Consider the following 16624-nt stretch of genomic DNA (forward strand, 5'->3'; position numbering starts at 1 on the left):
TTCATTTGATCTTCCATCACTGATACCCTTTCTTCCAGTTGATCGAATTGGCTACTGAGGCTTGTGCATTCGTCACGTAGTTCTTGTGGCATGGTTTTCAGCTCCATCAGGTCCTTTAAGGACTTCTCTGCATTGGTTATTCTAGTTAGCTATTCGTCTAATCTTTTTTCAAGGCTTTTAAACTTCTTTGCCATGGGTTCGAACTTCCACCTTTAGCTCGGAGTAGTTTGATCGTCTGAAGCCTTCTTCTCTCAACTCGTCAAAGTCATTCGGTCCAGCTTTGTTCCATTGCTCGTGAGGAGCTATGTTCCTTTGGAGGAGGAGAGGCACTCTGATTTTTAGAATTTTCAGTTTTTCTGCTCTGTTTTTTCCCCATCTTTGTGGTTTTATCTACCTTTGGTCTTTGATGATGGTGACGTACAGATGGGGTTTTGGTGTGGATGTCCTTTTTGTTTGTTATTTTTCCTTCTAACAGTCAGGACCCTCAGCTGCAGGTCTGTTGGAGTTTGCTGGAGGTCCACTCCAGACCCTGTTTTCCTGGGTATCAGCTGCGGAGGCTGCAGAACAGCGGATATTGGTGAACAGCAAATGTTGCTGCCTGATTGTGCCTCTTGAAGTTTTGTCTCAGAGGAGTATCCGGCCATGTGAGGTGTCAGTCTGCCCCTACTGGGGGGTGCCTCCCAGTTAGGCTATTCAGGGTTCAGAGACCCACTTGAGGAGGCAGTCTGTCCGTTCTCAGATCTCCAGCTGCGTTACTGGGAGAACCACTACTCTCTTCAAAGCTGTCAGACAGGGACATTTAAGTCTGCAGAGGTTTGTGCTGCCTTTTGTTTGGCTATGCCCTGCTCCCAGAGGTGGAGTCTACTGAGGCAGGCAGGCCTCCTTGAGCTGTGGTGGGCTCCACCCAGTTCAAGATTCCCAGCCGCTTTGTTTACCTACTCAAGGCTCAGCAATGGCGGGCACCCCTTCCCCAGCCTCGCTGCCGCCTTGCAGTTTGATCTCAGACTGCTGTGCTAGCAATGAGTGAGGCTCTGTGGGCGTAGGACCCTCCGAGCCAGGCATGGGATGTAATCTCCTGGTGTGCTGTTTGCTAAGACTGTCGGAAAAGTGCAGTATTAGGGTGGGAGTGACCCAATTTTCCAGGTGCCGTCTGTCACCCCTTTCCTTGGCTAGGAAAGGGAATTCCCTGACCCCTTGCACTTCCCGGGTGAGGCAATGCCTCGCCCTGCTTTGGCTTAGGCCCGGTGCACTGCACCCACTGTTCTTCCCCAACTGTCCGACAATCCCCAGTGAGATGCACGCAGTACCTCAGTTGGAAATGCAGAAATCATTCATCTTCTGCTTCGCTAATGCTGGGAGCTGTAGACTGGAGCTGTTCCTATTAGGCCATCTTGGCTCCACCTGTCCTTGCTAATATTTTTTAAGGATTTCTCCACCTATCCTCATGAGAGACATAAATCTGTGGCATTCCTTTCTCACAATGCTCTTACCTGGCTTTGATATCAGATCCATGCTGGCAAGAAAATAAAAATAAGTTCCTCTGTTTTCTAAAAAATTTGTATAAGAATATTACTATTTCTTACTTTATTGTCAGAAAAATTCACCAGACTGTTCACCTGGGCCTGGAATTTTCAACTTTTAAAAATAGATATAGGACTATTTTGATATTGAATTTCTTCTTGTTAATCTTGGTAACTTTTTTTTTTAAGAAGGAATCTATTCATTTAAGTTTGGCTGTTTGTTTTCTATATGTCTCATTTGTTATATAATCCTTGATTCATCCTTTTTCTGCTTTGTTGTTACACAGACAGGATTTTTATTACTTCATTTCTCTTTATTGTTAGGTTTTATATTAGACATTCTTGTGCTACATTTAAATTTTTATTTATTTATTTTTATTTTTTTGAAATGGAGTCTCACTCTGTCACCCAGGCTGGAGTGCAGTGGTGCGATTTTGGCTCACTACAACCTCTGCCGCCCAGGTTCAAGTGATTCTCCTGCCTCAGCCTCCCGAGTAACTGGAATTACAGGCACCTGCCACTGTGCCCAGCTAATTTTTGTAGTTTTAGTAGAGATGGGGTTTCACCATCTTGGCCAGGCTGGTCTTGAACTCCTGACCTTGTGATCCACCTGTCTCAGCCTCCCAAAGTGCTGGGATTACAGACGTGAGCCACAGTGCCTGGCATTACCCTAGAGATGTCAGTATGGATTATTAACTTACTACACTTCACTCTGATTAAGATGTACTACTTCCAGAATAAGGCAACCCCAACAATTTACTACCTTTCTGGTTATGTCTGTTACTACTCCACCTTATGAAAACCACACTCTTGCCATACCAAACCCTAGTTGCGATTCCTAATCTCCCTGTATGCACTCATCTCTCAGTATCATGTCTGTGACACTTGTTTTCTGCCTGCCTACCTGTTGCCTTTAAAAAAATAAATTGTATTGTGTATATTTTAGGCTCACAATATAATGTTATGGGATACACATAGATTGTAAAATTATTACTATGGTGAGGCAGATTAACATATGTATTATCTCAGTTACTTTTGTTTGTGTGACAACAGCAGATAAAATCTACTTATTTAACAAAACTCCCTAATACAATACCATTTTATTACCTTAATCCTTATGTACATTAGAGCTCTAAGCTTGTTTATCTTACGTATATGCTGTTTTATATCTTTTGACTTACATCTCCCCATTTCCAAACGGCCCTCACTCCCCTGCCCCTGCCCAAGAATGAAACAGTAGTTACTGTCTGTTTATGGGTCCCATCTCATTGTGATAAATCCTTTGTCTGCCTCATAATACAAAGTGCATTAATTCATTTCTCCATTCATTTCAGAGGGGAACAAATCACTTTGCTAATGATTTCTCACCCAAAGACATAAAGACACATTCCCAGCTCTCAATGCTCCTAGATTATTAAAATATGTTTTAAATCACAATATTCTGGGTTTTTTTCTCTCAAACTTGATATCAAAGTTAATAACTGTGGTGTTCATATTTCATCCCCAGACCTTGTCACAGAGTAGGTGCTTAATACGTGCTTTTGAATAAATACATGAATATCTTTCTTCATTTCCCCTGAGTAATAAGCCCAAATTCTTAGCACCTCATTTTCATATGGCACTCATAAAATATGTGTGGCGTACCTGTTATGTGGCAGTCACTCTTGTTGCTGCTGGAGACATTACGATGAAGATCAAAAAGTTCCTGCTTCTGTGGAGCATACATCCCAATGGGAACATTAGTCGGTTAATAGGTGAAAACATAAGTGTAGAATAGTAAGTAGTATATGGGGGAAAAAAAAGCAAATTTGGGAAATAGGTCCTGATGTCCTGGGTATGCTGGTTTAATTGTGTTAATTATGAAAACTCTCTCCAAAAAATCATATTTGAACAGAGGTCTGACTATAAAAATTCTTGAGTGTTTCAACTGCTTATTGCTCAAAATTCCTCAGAAGAAGTGTAAAAACACTGATTTATGTTTTTCTTGTATTCTAGTTACTTGTAAGAAATACTTAAAATACTTTAAAGTGTCACTAGCAGGGTTTTTTTTCCCCCGACATAAACCTACTTTATCTCTCAGTATTCCATCTTATGAGATCTCTATTTAGATAGATTTATTATGTTCCAAACAGGATTTTCAAAAGTCTTGTCTGTACAAATTCATTCACCCCCATTTCTTCTTACGTAAAGTCTCCCTAGCCCCGTACTTAACACAAAAACTACTTTAATTCTCTACTCTTCTTCCAATTTGAGCTGAAATCTCACTTTTCCTAGTTGCAGTTTCCAGGTTATACAAAGTTCATTAGTTTTCCACAATTTTGAAACTCTTCTAGGTCTTATTGTTTAGTTCATTCAATTCCACAAATATGTTACCATATCACAATTTATAAGTTTTCCCTATATCTTTTCAATTATAGAATATTTCTAGCTGTTTCAGGCCTGTGGTTATAGTATCCATATTTTCAGTTTCCCTACCCAGTGGTGCATATAGTAGACAATCAATAAACATATCAAAAATTGGTAGGTGTGCCAATGTACAAGACTGCCATACTAAATAAAATGTCATTTAGCCAGGGGGAAAAATGCCAGGTAGACAATGAGAAAATTAACATAAATTTCATTTTATGTTAAGTATCTACTATCTGCCTTAAGTATACATAGTATCAAAGACATATTTGTAAGACAGCAATTTTTCTGCTTAATACTTATACATTTAAATATAATATTTAATTTGTATATTTTGATTATTTAAAACATCTCACATACCTTTCATACTAATTTGAACATAGCAGATGGTACACTAATTCTCATATTTAAAGAAAGATGCTGTATTGATTTTACATTTGATAATAGTAAATTATATTATAAATTTTAGTGTTGAAATAGGTGTAGCAATAGAGAAATAATCACTGTTAAAACCTCTGAGTATTATCATAAATATTCAAACATACAATTTTTTTTGTTTAGAGTCTTCTGCTTTATTTTGTTTTGTTGTTTGCAAAAGCAGTGTAAGACTGTATGAGACAATATAAACCTTGAGGCTCTACCTATTAGAACTTAAGATGAGTTGATAGAATTTGCAGTAAAAACTGCTGGCTTTGTGTATAAAAACATACCATTTTAAATCCTATTCTCACAACTGCAAAGAAGGAATGTCTAGTATGCCATAATTGGTGACTCACCAGTTTTGTTTTATACCTTTAGAGAATCATTCATTCATTTAAAAAGCTTTATCTCATGAGATTCATCACTCTAAACACCAAATTGATGTACAAATAAAATAAATTTCCCTTTAATTGACAGATGTTCTAATGAATGTGTAGCTTTAAATTTTTATTTTGTAGTCTTAGAAGTGACTGAATCTAAAGGCTCAGCACTAAAAATATGTGTACAAACATTTTTAAAAAGAAGCTTCGGGTGGATGTATACATTTTACTTAGGGCATATGAATTTGAAAATAAAAATATGTCGGCCGGGCGCGGTGGCTCATGCCTGTAATCTCAGCACTTTGAAAGGCCAAGCTGGGAAAGTAACCTGAGGCCAGAAGTTTGAGACCAACCTGGCTAACATGGTGAAACCCTGTCTCTACTAAAAATACAAAAATTAGCTGGGCATGGTGGCAGGTGCCTGTAATCCCAGCTACTCGGGAGGCTGAGGCAGGAGAATTGCTTGAACTTGGGAGGTGGAGCTTGCAGTGAGCCGAGATCGCGCCACTGCACTCCAGTCTGGGTGACAGAGCGAGATTCCATCTCCAATAAATGAATAAATAAATAAATAAATGAAAACAAAAATATGTTGAAGAAAGGAAAGGCTACTTTACAGTACAATTTTCTTTTTTAATTATTTCCATTGTTTGGGAAAACAGGTGGTGTTTGTTTACATGGATAAATTTTTTAGTGGTGACTTCTGAGATTTGGGTGTACCCATCACCTAAGCAGTGCACACTGAACCCAATGTGTAGTCTTTTCCCCTTTACCCTGGTAGCTTTACCCCTGAGTGCCCAGAGTCCATAATATTATTCTTATGCCTTTGTGTCCTCATATCATAGCTCCCACTTGCAAGTGAGAACATACGATGTTTGATTTTCCATTCCTGAGTTATTTCACTTAAAATGATGGTCTACAGCTCCATCCAGGTTGCTACAAATGCCATTATTTCATTCCTTTTTTTGGCTGAGTAGTATTCCATGGTATGTATATGCCACATTTTCTTTACACACTCATTGGTTAATGAGCATTTAGGCTGGTTCCATATTTTTGCAATTGCGAATTGTGCTGTTATAAACATGCATATGTAAGTGTCTTTTTCTTATGATGACTTCTTTCCTTCTGAGTGGATACCCAGTAGAGGGCTTGTGAATCAAATGGTAGTTCTACTTTTAGTTCTTTAAAAAATTTCCATACTGTTTTCCATAGTGGTTGTACTAGTTTACATTCCCACCAGCAGTGTAAAAGTGTTCCTCTTTAATCACATGCACACCAACATCCACTATTTTTTGATTTTTAAATTGTGGCCATTCTCACAGGAGTAAGATGGTATCATATTATGGTTTTAATTTGGATTTCCTTCATAATTAGTGATGTTGAGCACTTTTTCATATGTTTGATTCTGGATGTTAGTCCTTTGTCAGACACATAGTTTGTGAAGATGTTTTCCTACTCTGTTGGTTTTCTGTTTACTCTGCTGATTATATCTTTCACTGCACAGAAACTTTTGAGTTTAATTAAGTCCCATCTATTTATCTTTGTTTTTCTTGCATTTGCTTTGGGGTTCTTGGTCATGATGTCTTTGCCTAAGCCAATGTCTAGAAGGGGTTTTCTGATTTTATCTTCTAGAATTTTTATGATTTTAGGTCTAAGATTTAAGTTTTTGATCCATCTTGAGTTGATTTTTGTATAAATTGAGAGATGAGGATCCAGTTTTGTTCTTCTATATGTGGCTTGCCAATTATTCCAGCAAGATTTGTTGAATAGGATGTCCTTCTCCACTTTGTGTTTTTGTTCGCTTTGTCAAAAATCAGTTGGCTGTAAGTATTTGCCTTTATTTCTGGGCTCTCTATTCTGTTCCAGTGGTGTACATGCCTGTTTTTATACCAGTACCATGCTGTTTTGATAACTATAGCCTTGTAGTATAATTTGAAGTCAGGTAATGTGATGCCTCCAGATTTGTTCCTTTTTCTTTGTCTTGCTTTGGTTATGTGGGATCTTTTTTAGTTCCATATGAATTTTAGGATTGCTTTTTCTAGTTCTGTGAAGAATTATAGTATTTTGATTGGAATTGCATTAAATGTATAGATCGCTTTTGGTAGTATGGTCATTTTCACAATATTGATTCTACCCATCCATGAGCATGGGATGTGTTTTAACTTTTGTTTGTTTGTTTGTTTGTTTTTTTTTACGGCTCTTGTAACAGTGGTTAAGTTGTTGATTTGATTCTCAGCTTAGTCACCGTTGGTACATAGCAGTGTTACTGATTTGTATTCATCGATTTTGTATACCGAAACTTTACTGAATTCATTTACCAGTAAATGAATTTTTACTGTTTACTGGTAAATGAATTCAGTAAAGTAGTAAACTAAGAGTTTTTTGGATGAGTCTTTAGGGTTTTCACGGTACATGATTATATCATTGGTGAACCATGACAGTTTCACTTCCTTTTTACCAACTTGGATGCCCCTTATTTCTTTCTGTTGTCTGATTGTCCTGGCTAGGACTTCCAGGACTATGTTGAAAAGAAGTGGTGAAAGTGGGCATCCTTGTTTTTTTCCAGTTCTCAGGCAAATGCTGTGAACTCCCTCCTGTCCCATTCAATATAATGTTGCCTGTGGGTTTGTCATAAATGGCTTTTATTACCTTGAGGTATGTCCCTTCTATGCCAATTTTACTGAGGGTTTTCATCATAAAGGGATGCTGGATTTTGTCAGATGCTTTTTCTGCATCTATTGAGATAATCATATGATTTTTGTTTTTAGTTCTGTGTATGTGGTGTATCACATTTATTGACTTGCACCTGGCATAAAATTTTCTTTTTAAATAGGATGTATGGAATGACATAGATCTAGTTAAAACCAGAGACTATATAAGTCCAAGAGACCTTACAGCAAATTTTGTCATTAATGGAAGGAAGATTTATGTCGTTTAAACATTTCCGCACGTTATATGGCTAATTTCTAACTATGGAAGTGCTAGTGAACATTAGTCTCTCTTTTATTTACTTACATGTAACTTAGGTAGCACAATGTTTATTTCAAGGTGTAACTGTGTTGGGTTAAAAATTTATATGAAGTAATTTAACACAATACTTTGTATGTCATGGATGCTCAATAACTAGCTGTTATATACATGAAATTTCTCACTGATTTATTTTCCATTTATGTTGAAAAGTAATAAATGACATTTCCTCCTAAGAAATCAAACAGGGAAGCAAAAAAGATGAAATTTTTTTTTGTTTTTATTTTTGTTTTTTTGGGGCCAAATGTCATTTAAAGATTTTTGTTTCTTTTCCTTTGATTGGAGATGTTTCCAGTCTGCTTTTTGAGAATATAATTTCTTATCAATCCCCAGCTGTATGATCTTGGCTGTCAGGGCTATTGAATTTAAGGGCAGTAGTAGTAAGAAACTAAGAAAAGAAAGATCCTTTCTTTTTGAGGAATCACTGATATGGAAACCAAATTTTCTAACAAAATCTTGAATTCTAGTAATACAAAATGAATAACATGTTTGTAAATCAAGGTTACTAAAGTGAAAAATATAAAAATCTCTAAAGATTTTTAAAAAGTGTTTTTAAAAATCATATTAATGAATAAAGACCTTGTTTTAAAGGGTACTAGAAATATTATTTCTTAAATGATGAGTTATAGATACATATTATTAGACACTCAAGCACATACACACACAAATACATATTAATTACTCAGCTTAAATCTGTAATACTTAACAGCAATTGTATTAAAGTCAATACCAGAGTAAATGCCTGTTAATAATTATTTATTGTTAACTATATAATTAGATAAGAAATCATGAGTTATGAAGAAAGAGGAGGCAAAAATATTATTATTTGAAGTAAACATTGTGTATCTGTAAAACACTAGTTTTTAAAAATTATTTAAAAAATAGTTCAGTTTGGTAGCTGAATAAGAAGTATAAAAATAAATAACTTTAGTGTGTGCTATTTAGAAAAATGTAATGAAGGAAAGGATACTACAAACAATACAATGAAGGTAAAACACATCTACAAAAATTTACCAAAAATTGCATAGGACTAAAAGAATGAAAATTGTATAAAACGCCACTGAGGTCCAAAGGCAGAACACTTGAAAAATAGCTGATATATATAAAAATATCAATTATATAAGGATGAACCTGAAAATCTAATGTAATCTAAAAAACAAAATCCAGAAAGGCCAGTTTATTAAACTGTTCATACAGAAAAATAAACATGTTATCAGTTGGAAAAAGAATACAGTAAGAAATGGCTTTGCATATATTAAAAGGGGTTACTAATGATGTTTCCAATGCAAGCATTGGCATAGCAGTGAATGCCATGATAATGTTTAAATATGCATGAGCAAGTGTACAAAATTTTGTACATAGCATTTTAAAGCAGGGAAGAAAAAAGCAAATTACTTGATAATTTTTTTTTTTTTTAATATGACAGGATCTTGTTCTGTCACCCATGCTGGAATGCAGTGGCCCAATCTTGGCTTACTGCAACCTCTGCCTTCTGGGTTCAAGCGATTTTCATTCCTCAGCCTCCCCACTAGCTGAGATTGCAGGTGTGTGCCACCACGCCTGCCTAATTTTTGTATTTTTAGTAGAGATGGCATTTTGCCAGGTTGGCCAGGCTGGTCTCAAACTCCTGACCTCAGGTGATCAGCCTGCCTTGGCCTCCCAAAGTGCTGGGATTATAGACCTGAGCCACTATGACCAGCCTCAATAAATAGTATTTCTATAACTGCCTGAACATTTGCTTTGAAAAAAATAAGAATTATATTTATCGCACTTCTCACACCAAAACATATTCCAGATGTTTCAAAAATTTTGACAGATAAAATAAAAACAGAATGGTAGTAAAACTCTGAGTTTTTAAATAGATACTAAAAGTGATACTAGACTAGGGAAGGCCTTCTTTGTAAATATATAAAATATAAAATGAGAAATTATAAAAGAAAAAAGTAGAATCATCTGGATGGAAAAATTAATCTGATTTAATAAAATAAAATATTTGCAACATATGTAATTAACAAAAATATAATAAATATAGTATGTAAAAAACAAAAACTGTTTTTAAAAATGCTTGAACAATCATTTCACAATGAAGGAAATACAAATGATAAAGACGAGTTAGTGGGTGCAGCGCACCAGCATGGCACATGTATACATATGTAACTAACCTGCACAATGTGCACATGTACCCTAAAACTTAAAGTATAATAAAAAAATATATATATATATTTTACATTAAAAAAAGAAATTATTAATTCATAGTAATCAAGAAATGTCAAATTAAAATATGAGGAATATATATTTTACTGATGAAGCTGAAAATTTACAGTGTGTCTCAGGATGTGTCAAAACTGTTATATGTACTTTAAAGATATCTCAGTAATTCCATTTCTGGGGATTTATGCTTCCCCTTCAAAAATGCATAACTGTGAAAAGCAAAGATGTTCATTGTATTGGAAAAATTAGAAATAATAGTATATTTTCAGTGGGAATGGTGTAAATTGGAATACAATCAAATAACATCAACTATTGGAAGTAAATAAAAAGTATACAATTATTCTGGAAAAATCAAGTTACAAATCAGTGTGTGTATTAAAATCTGCATACAAGTATTAATAAACATACACTAAAAATCTTGGCAGTGGTTCTCTCTGCAATGTGAGATTACACTTTCTACTTCTGTGTGGTTTGCTTTTTATATTGAGTATATTTCATTTACTTAAAGGCAATTAAAATAATATAATAAAATCTTAGTACTAGCTCCTTCTGCAGAGCACAGCAATAGGCGATGATACACATTCCAGTCTTCCTATCTGTTCTAGAAGATAAAATGGCTTTTATAGAGATGATAATCTCATTTTGTTTTCTCCTGCTAGGGAAAGGTGAACATGGGAAACCTTACCCCCTTACTGAAGAGGACCATGATGACTCAGCTTACAGGGAAAATGGTTTTAATATTTTCGTCAGCAACAATATTGCTCTAGAGAGGTCTCTGCCAGATATTCGTCATGCTAAGTGAGTATCAGCATATCAGTGATCAGGGTGGGTTTTTTTGTTTTTTTTTGTCCTTTGATTGTTTTTTTAAATGTGTATCACTGCGAGATATGTAACCAAATATTTTATCCTAATAATTTTGATAAAAACTCATATTGCATCATCTTAAATATACTTGACCTAAATTGGAGTAACCATTAAAATTTCAAAACAATACTGAATTTCAAAAAATTCAATACACATTTTTGTTAACTGTGTTAACTCATTAACATGAAATATTTTAAGACAATATCCATACTTTTAACTTTTGATCATGTAAATTACAAAGCAAATGTTTTTTGCTGGTTATTAGAGCTACCAGAACTGTCTACATGTGCATGTCTTCTATGAACTTCATTCTCACCCCAGACAGATTTAGTGCCATGGTTGTTGCATTTTCATAAAGAATACCCTAAATGAATGCATCCATAATCCAAAAGTGATAAGTAGTGATTGCTGGTTCAATTTCTTGGCACTTTATGAACTGCTTGTGGCTTGTCTGTTGACAGTGAGTTGAGTTTCTATTGAACTGTAACTGCATATTATAGTTGAAATGATACTGCTATATATACTTACCCCAAATCCATCTTTTCTCTATCCACCCCATCTACATCTAACATCACTTATTGTACTTTTCATTTTAATGTGTTATTGTTTTCCTAATAGCATAAACACCACCAAAGGATACTAACTGAGAACATGGAATGTGATAAGAATTTGTAATGTAGTGTTGGCACATGTATCTGATAAATCTATCTAACTGTACTAATCTAGCTATCCTTTCACCCACAACAACCCAAAAACTTCCCTATGGAAACCCTGGTGTGAGAGAGAGAAAATCAAGGAAAAAAATCAGGGCAACTAATTAAAATAAGAATCAGAAATCTAAATTAAACCAGTAATTTAAAGCGAATAAAACTCCTTAACTTTGTGCAAAGATAATTGACCCTTTAGAAAAAAATACCAGTACATTATGGTTTGAAGGACTATTTTCTAGTTGCCATTTTGTATCTTTAGAAATTTATTTAAAATTATGAAATAATTACTGTTTTTCTCCTCATGTTTTATATGAAGTTGCATTTCCCAATATAGCTAAACAGAGGACTAATGTGAAGAACAATCTTTTTTTCCTAAATTGAGTGCTTTATATATTGACCCAGGCCTTTTAACCAGTCAAATTATCCCCACGTTACCTGAAATTATCTACAGTAATTCTCACTGACCAAGAACATTTCTAGTTACGAGAAATTTTAATACCTAATTGCACATCATCAAAGATGCATTAAGTTGCATTGTTGGCATAATAAATATGCTAAGAGAATAATTTTTATCTATCCAGGTCCCCCCCACCCCCACACTTCTTTTTTTTTTAGGCGGAGGCTCCCACTGTCGCCCAGGCTGGAGTGCAGTGGCTTGATCTCGGCTCACTGCAAGCTCCGCCTCCTGGGTTCACGCCATTCTCCTGCCTCAGCCTCCCGAGTAGCTGGGACTACAGGCGCCTGCCACCATGCCGGCTAATTTTTTGTATTTTTAATAGAGACGGGATTTCACCTGTTAGCCAGGATAGTCTCGATCTCCTGACCTCGTGATCCGCCCACCTCAGCCTCCCAAAGTGCTGGGATTACAGGCTGAGCCACCGTGCCCGGCCCCCACCCCAACACTTCTAATCTCAGTCTCTTAATGTGTATTCAAGTGGAAATAATGACAAGTTTAGAAACAGTGCAGAAAATCACTGAAGTCAAAAGAAGGCAGTTATTCCCATTCTTCTCAAAAACTATTTTTAGTGTGAACACCATCTTTTAAGAAAAGATCTTATGTAATAATGGGAAAAAAATGGAAAGATGTAAAAAAAATTCTGAAATTTTTATTAGGGTTACTCAATTTACAATATGAAGAAAGCATTATTATAAATGTTACGGAAGAAAAATATGGCCAAAATATAATCTGGGATAATATTCCAACTTAGTTATAAGGCTGGATATTTAATAGGACAAGTGGTCATGTAGTAAGAAAAAAAGAAAAAATATGAAAACAAACAACAACAGCAACAAAAACCTTGAGAGGGTTTGAGATGGATAAAAAGAAAGTGTTAAGTATACTACCAGGAATAAGGTTCACCTTGGTGAGGTCAGTATTTGACTCTTAGCAATGCTGGAAGAGAAGCCTGATGTCACCTCTGATTTTGCCATGCTCCACCTGCAGGAAACGGAGAGCCAAATAATGTCTTACAGGCTCCCACTGTTTAAAGTACTATGCTTTTGACTTCATCTGTGCTTCACCAAAGACAGGGCAGGTACATTTAACCACAAGAGTATGCAGCTCTGTGTAAGTGATCTTTGAAATTATAAGATCAACTTGTGACATATTTCAGTATTATCTATTTAACTAGGCTGAAAGTGATGGACCATAGCTTTTTTGTATTGACACAATCTATAGAATAGAATGCAAACTTTGTGTGACTTTTAAAATAAAACATCACTTCTAAGAAACTTTTCCTTTTCAGTAAGCCAATTGAAACAAGTCTCAGAGTGCTAGGAGGGAAGAGTTTATTTTTCTTTATTCTAGGATTTTGCAATGGAAGATATGGGGACTCCTATCTTGAGATTTAACTGAACTTGATCTTATTCTAAAGCATACTAGCCGGACTTATGCCATGTGATAAACTATTGGTCACTCCCTGTATATTTAAGTGCTCTGTACTCTTTCATATTCTCACATTTAGTTAAAAAAATCATGGTTTTATATGTTTTGATATGTAGTGCACATTCTAGTACACTATGAAGAATATTTAAGACAACGTATTTCAGAAATCCTAATGCATAGGCTTTTTTTTTTTTTTTTTTTTTTTTTTTTTTTTTTTGAGACAGAGTCTCCCTCTGTAGCCCAGCCTGGATGGCAATGACGCGATCTTGGCTCACTGCAACCTCCGCCTCCTGGGTTCAAGCGATTCTCCTGCCTCAGCCTCCCGAGTAGCTGAGATTACAGGCACCTGCCACCAAGCCTGGCTAAATTTTTTGTATTTTTAGTAGAGACAGGGTTTCACCACGTTGGCCAGGCTGGTCTCAAACTCCTGAACTCAGGTGATCCGCCTGCCTCGGCCTCCCAAAGTGCTGGGATTATAGGCTTGAGCCACCGCACCAGGCCTGCATAGGGATTTTTTAAAGAAATTTTCTGATTCATTTCTTCACTAGTATAAAAATAAACTGCTTTTTTGGCTTTATTATTTCAGAATCAGCATAGATTTCCTTAAGTAGGAGCCATAGACGAAGGACAGTATATTGGCATTTGTGCAATAATTTGATCAGTCTTACTTTTATCCAAAAAATAAATTTCAAGCTTTTCACTTTTGTTTTTAATTTTTAAAATAGTTTTTCCAAATGCTCTTAACATCTCTCTATCTTACAAATTGTTTCAGCTTCTTATACTATCTATGCTTTGGTATGTCAAATTTTTTATCTTTTTTTATATTCTCCTAGCCCTACACTTTGGGTTGATTTTTTTTTTTTTTTTTTTTTGAGATGGAGTTTCACTCTTGTTGCCCACGCTGGAATGCAATGGCGCAATCTCAGCTCACTGCAACCTCTGCCTCTCGGGTTCAAGCAATTCTCCTGCCTCAGCCTCCCAAGTAGCTGGGATTACAGGCATGTGCCACCACACCTGGCTAATTTTGTATTTTTAGTAGAGACAGAGTTTCTCCATGTTGGCCAGGCTAGTCTTGAACTCCTGACCTCAATCTGCCTGCCTTGGCCTCCCAAAATGCTAGGGTTATAGGCATGATCCACTGTGCCTGGCCCTGGTTGATTTTTATATATTTTTTGAGCATATACTTGATGTATTTTAAATACTCACTCCCTTCTTCTGTTAGTGCCAAGTCATGTCTGTATCCATAGTGCCTGTGATCAGCCTGAATCTCTCCTTAGAACATCTTATCTTTTTATTTTATTTAATGCAATGTTGATAAGAATTTTACAATGAACACTTCTGTATGACAAATGTCCAGTCAATGGATATCTCGGTGGCCTGGTTTTATTTTGCCACACTTTAAGTTTTTCTCCACTTGTGTATTGATTTTGCCATGTCTTTGTATTTAGTCATCTACCTGAGATGTCACATATATTCTTAGCATGCTATGGAACACCTTATTTAACTTACAGTTCAGGATGGGAGACATAAGACATCTATTTGAAATATACATATAAAATAGGGAAATAGAAAACTATGTAAAAATGGCCTATATAGAAAAGAAGCTCTGATAAATTTATGCATGAATATGTTGTTGCTAAGATAAAATTGAAGAATTTTTAAGCAAGTATTATTCCCTGCATATGGAAGAATTAATCAAAAGTTATCACAAATACCCCGTAAGCATGATATAATTAGTGTAATTAATGTGGGTAAGAAAAATTCATGTCTATGAAAAAAGGAATAATTGAGATAAAGAGCTAGAAGAACCATTCTAATAGGAGAGTTGAGGTAGGCTTCACAGCAATTTTGGGTAAATGCATCTTTGATATGAGTTTCATTTTTTTTGGCCGTTATAAAAGTATATGTGTTTATACAGATAAATATTTATGCACCTACATGTTACCTGAGATAGACTTCTAAGGTGGCTGAGTAGCTGGGATATTTTAAAATTAATATAGTCTCACTTTGTATTGTGACTTTTTATCATTTCTTTTTTATATCACTAATATTACCCAGGTAGAAATAGTTTTAGCTTCATGACTTTGACAATAAATGGAGTATGAGGTATCACAGAGTGTTCTCTCAACACTCAATACTCCATTGCTTGTCAAAGCCATGAAGCTAAAACTATTTCTGTCTAAGAGAATCTTTACAACCTCTTGGATTATATGATTGTTTTCAGTAGGGTTGCAGTTATACCAGACTAATGTAGTCCTGTTTCCTGTAGTTTCAGAACCATTTGAGAGATAGCCCCAGAAACGATTTGCTATGAAAACATTCTCTTTCTTATTGTTGCAATTCTATTGGTGAGCATGGTTTAGATGCAGGCCAAGTATTATACTCAAGACTGAAGTCCGGAATGAGGCACATTCAGTCTTCAAGTCACAGACATTGCTGGATAGCATAATCAAAATTGTCAAACTTAAGTCATGGATGGCAGAATAAGATGACTGATCTCCGCAGGCAAGCAGGTTCCAAAGCAGAAAAAAATGAAGAAGGAGCTGGCCAACTACAGTAAGCTTTGTAACCCAAACCCACGAATCTCTTTCTCCGGGAAAGAAACTCTGAAAAGGTGGAGAAAGGCCAGGTGCGTTTGTCTAATGACTGTCCTGCCACATGGGAACATCTGTAGAGAAAAGAAGTCTCCTCCTGTGATAAGTAGTACATACTTACAAGTACTTACATGAAGTACTTACAAAGTCAGCACTATATGCTATTTCTCGATATATACAGACTTTTGAGCAAACTCTTGATTTTTCAGTGCCTTATATTCTAAATACTCCTGCCTTCCTGGAAGTATATTGAATAATGATTCTAAATATATTGACTTGCATGACTTGCATTGTGATGCTGAACAAGTCCAATTGCGTTTTGAATGTTTATGTGCCCATTTCCATAAGCGGGGATGCAAGTTTCTTCAGCTTCCTCACCATGTATGAAGATTGGGGCAAGGTTTACCAAATCAGCGATCGCATGATCTATTCAGTTATTTCTTTGTCTTCTGATAATGATCTTGTTGATTCCCTTTTTTATTTTCCAGTTATATCATGGAGATGTAAAATATAAGGAGACCTAGTGTATTCTAATTTCACAATTTTAATTGTAAATACATAATTAGATTTTTATTAGAAAGAATAGTTATGTATTCAATTTCTTTCAGAT

At 35.6% G+C, this 16624-nt stretch overlaps 1 protein-coding gene across 3 annotated transcripts in view; it reads left to right on the forward strand.

Moving 5' to 3' along the window:
- Window positions 1-16624, forward strand: part of GALNTL6 (polypeptide N-acetylgalactosaminyltransferase like 6) — a 1235992-nt gene that overhangs the window by 483820 nt on the left and 735548 nt on the right. For all 3 annotated transcript variants that reach the window (XM_034959428.2, XM_063603996.1, XM_003823503.6), the window contains one exon: window positions 10621-10759. In XM_034959428.2, coding sequence (XP_034815319.1) covers window positions 10621-10759 — 139 coding nt within the window. The remainder of the gene's footprint in view (window positions 1-10620; window positions 10760-16624) is intronic.

Source organism: Pan paniscus, chromosome 3 (genome assembly GCF_029289425.2).
Source record: "Pan paniscus chromosome 3, NHGRI_mPanPan1-v2.0_pri, whole genome shotgun sequence".
NCBI lineage: Eukaryota > Metazoa > Chordata > Mammalia > Primates > Hominidae > Pan > Pan paniscus.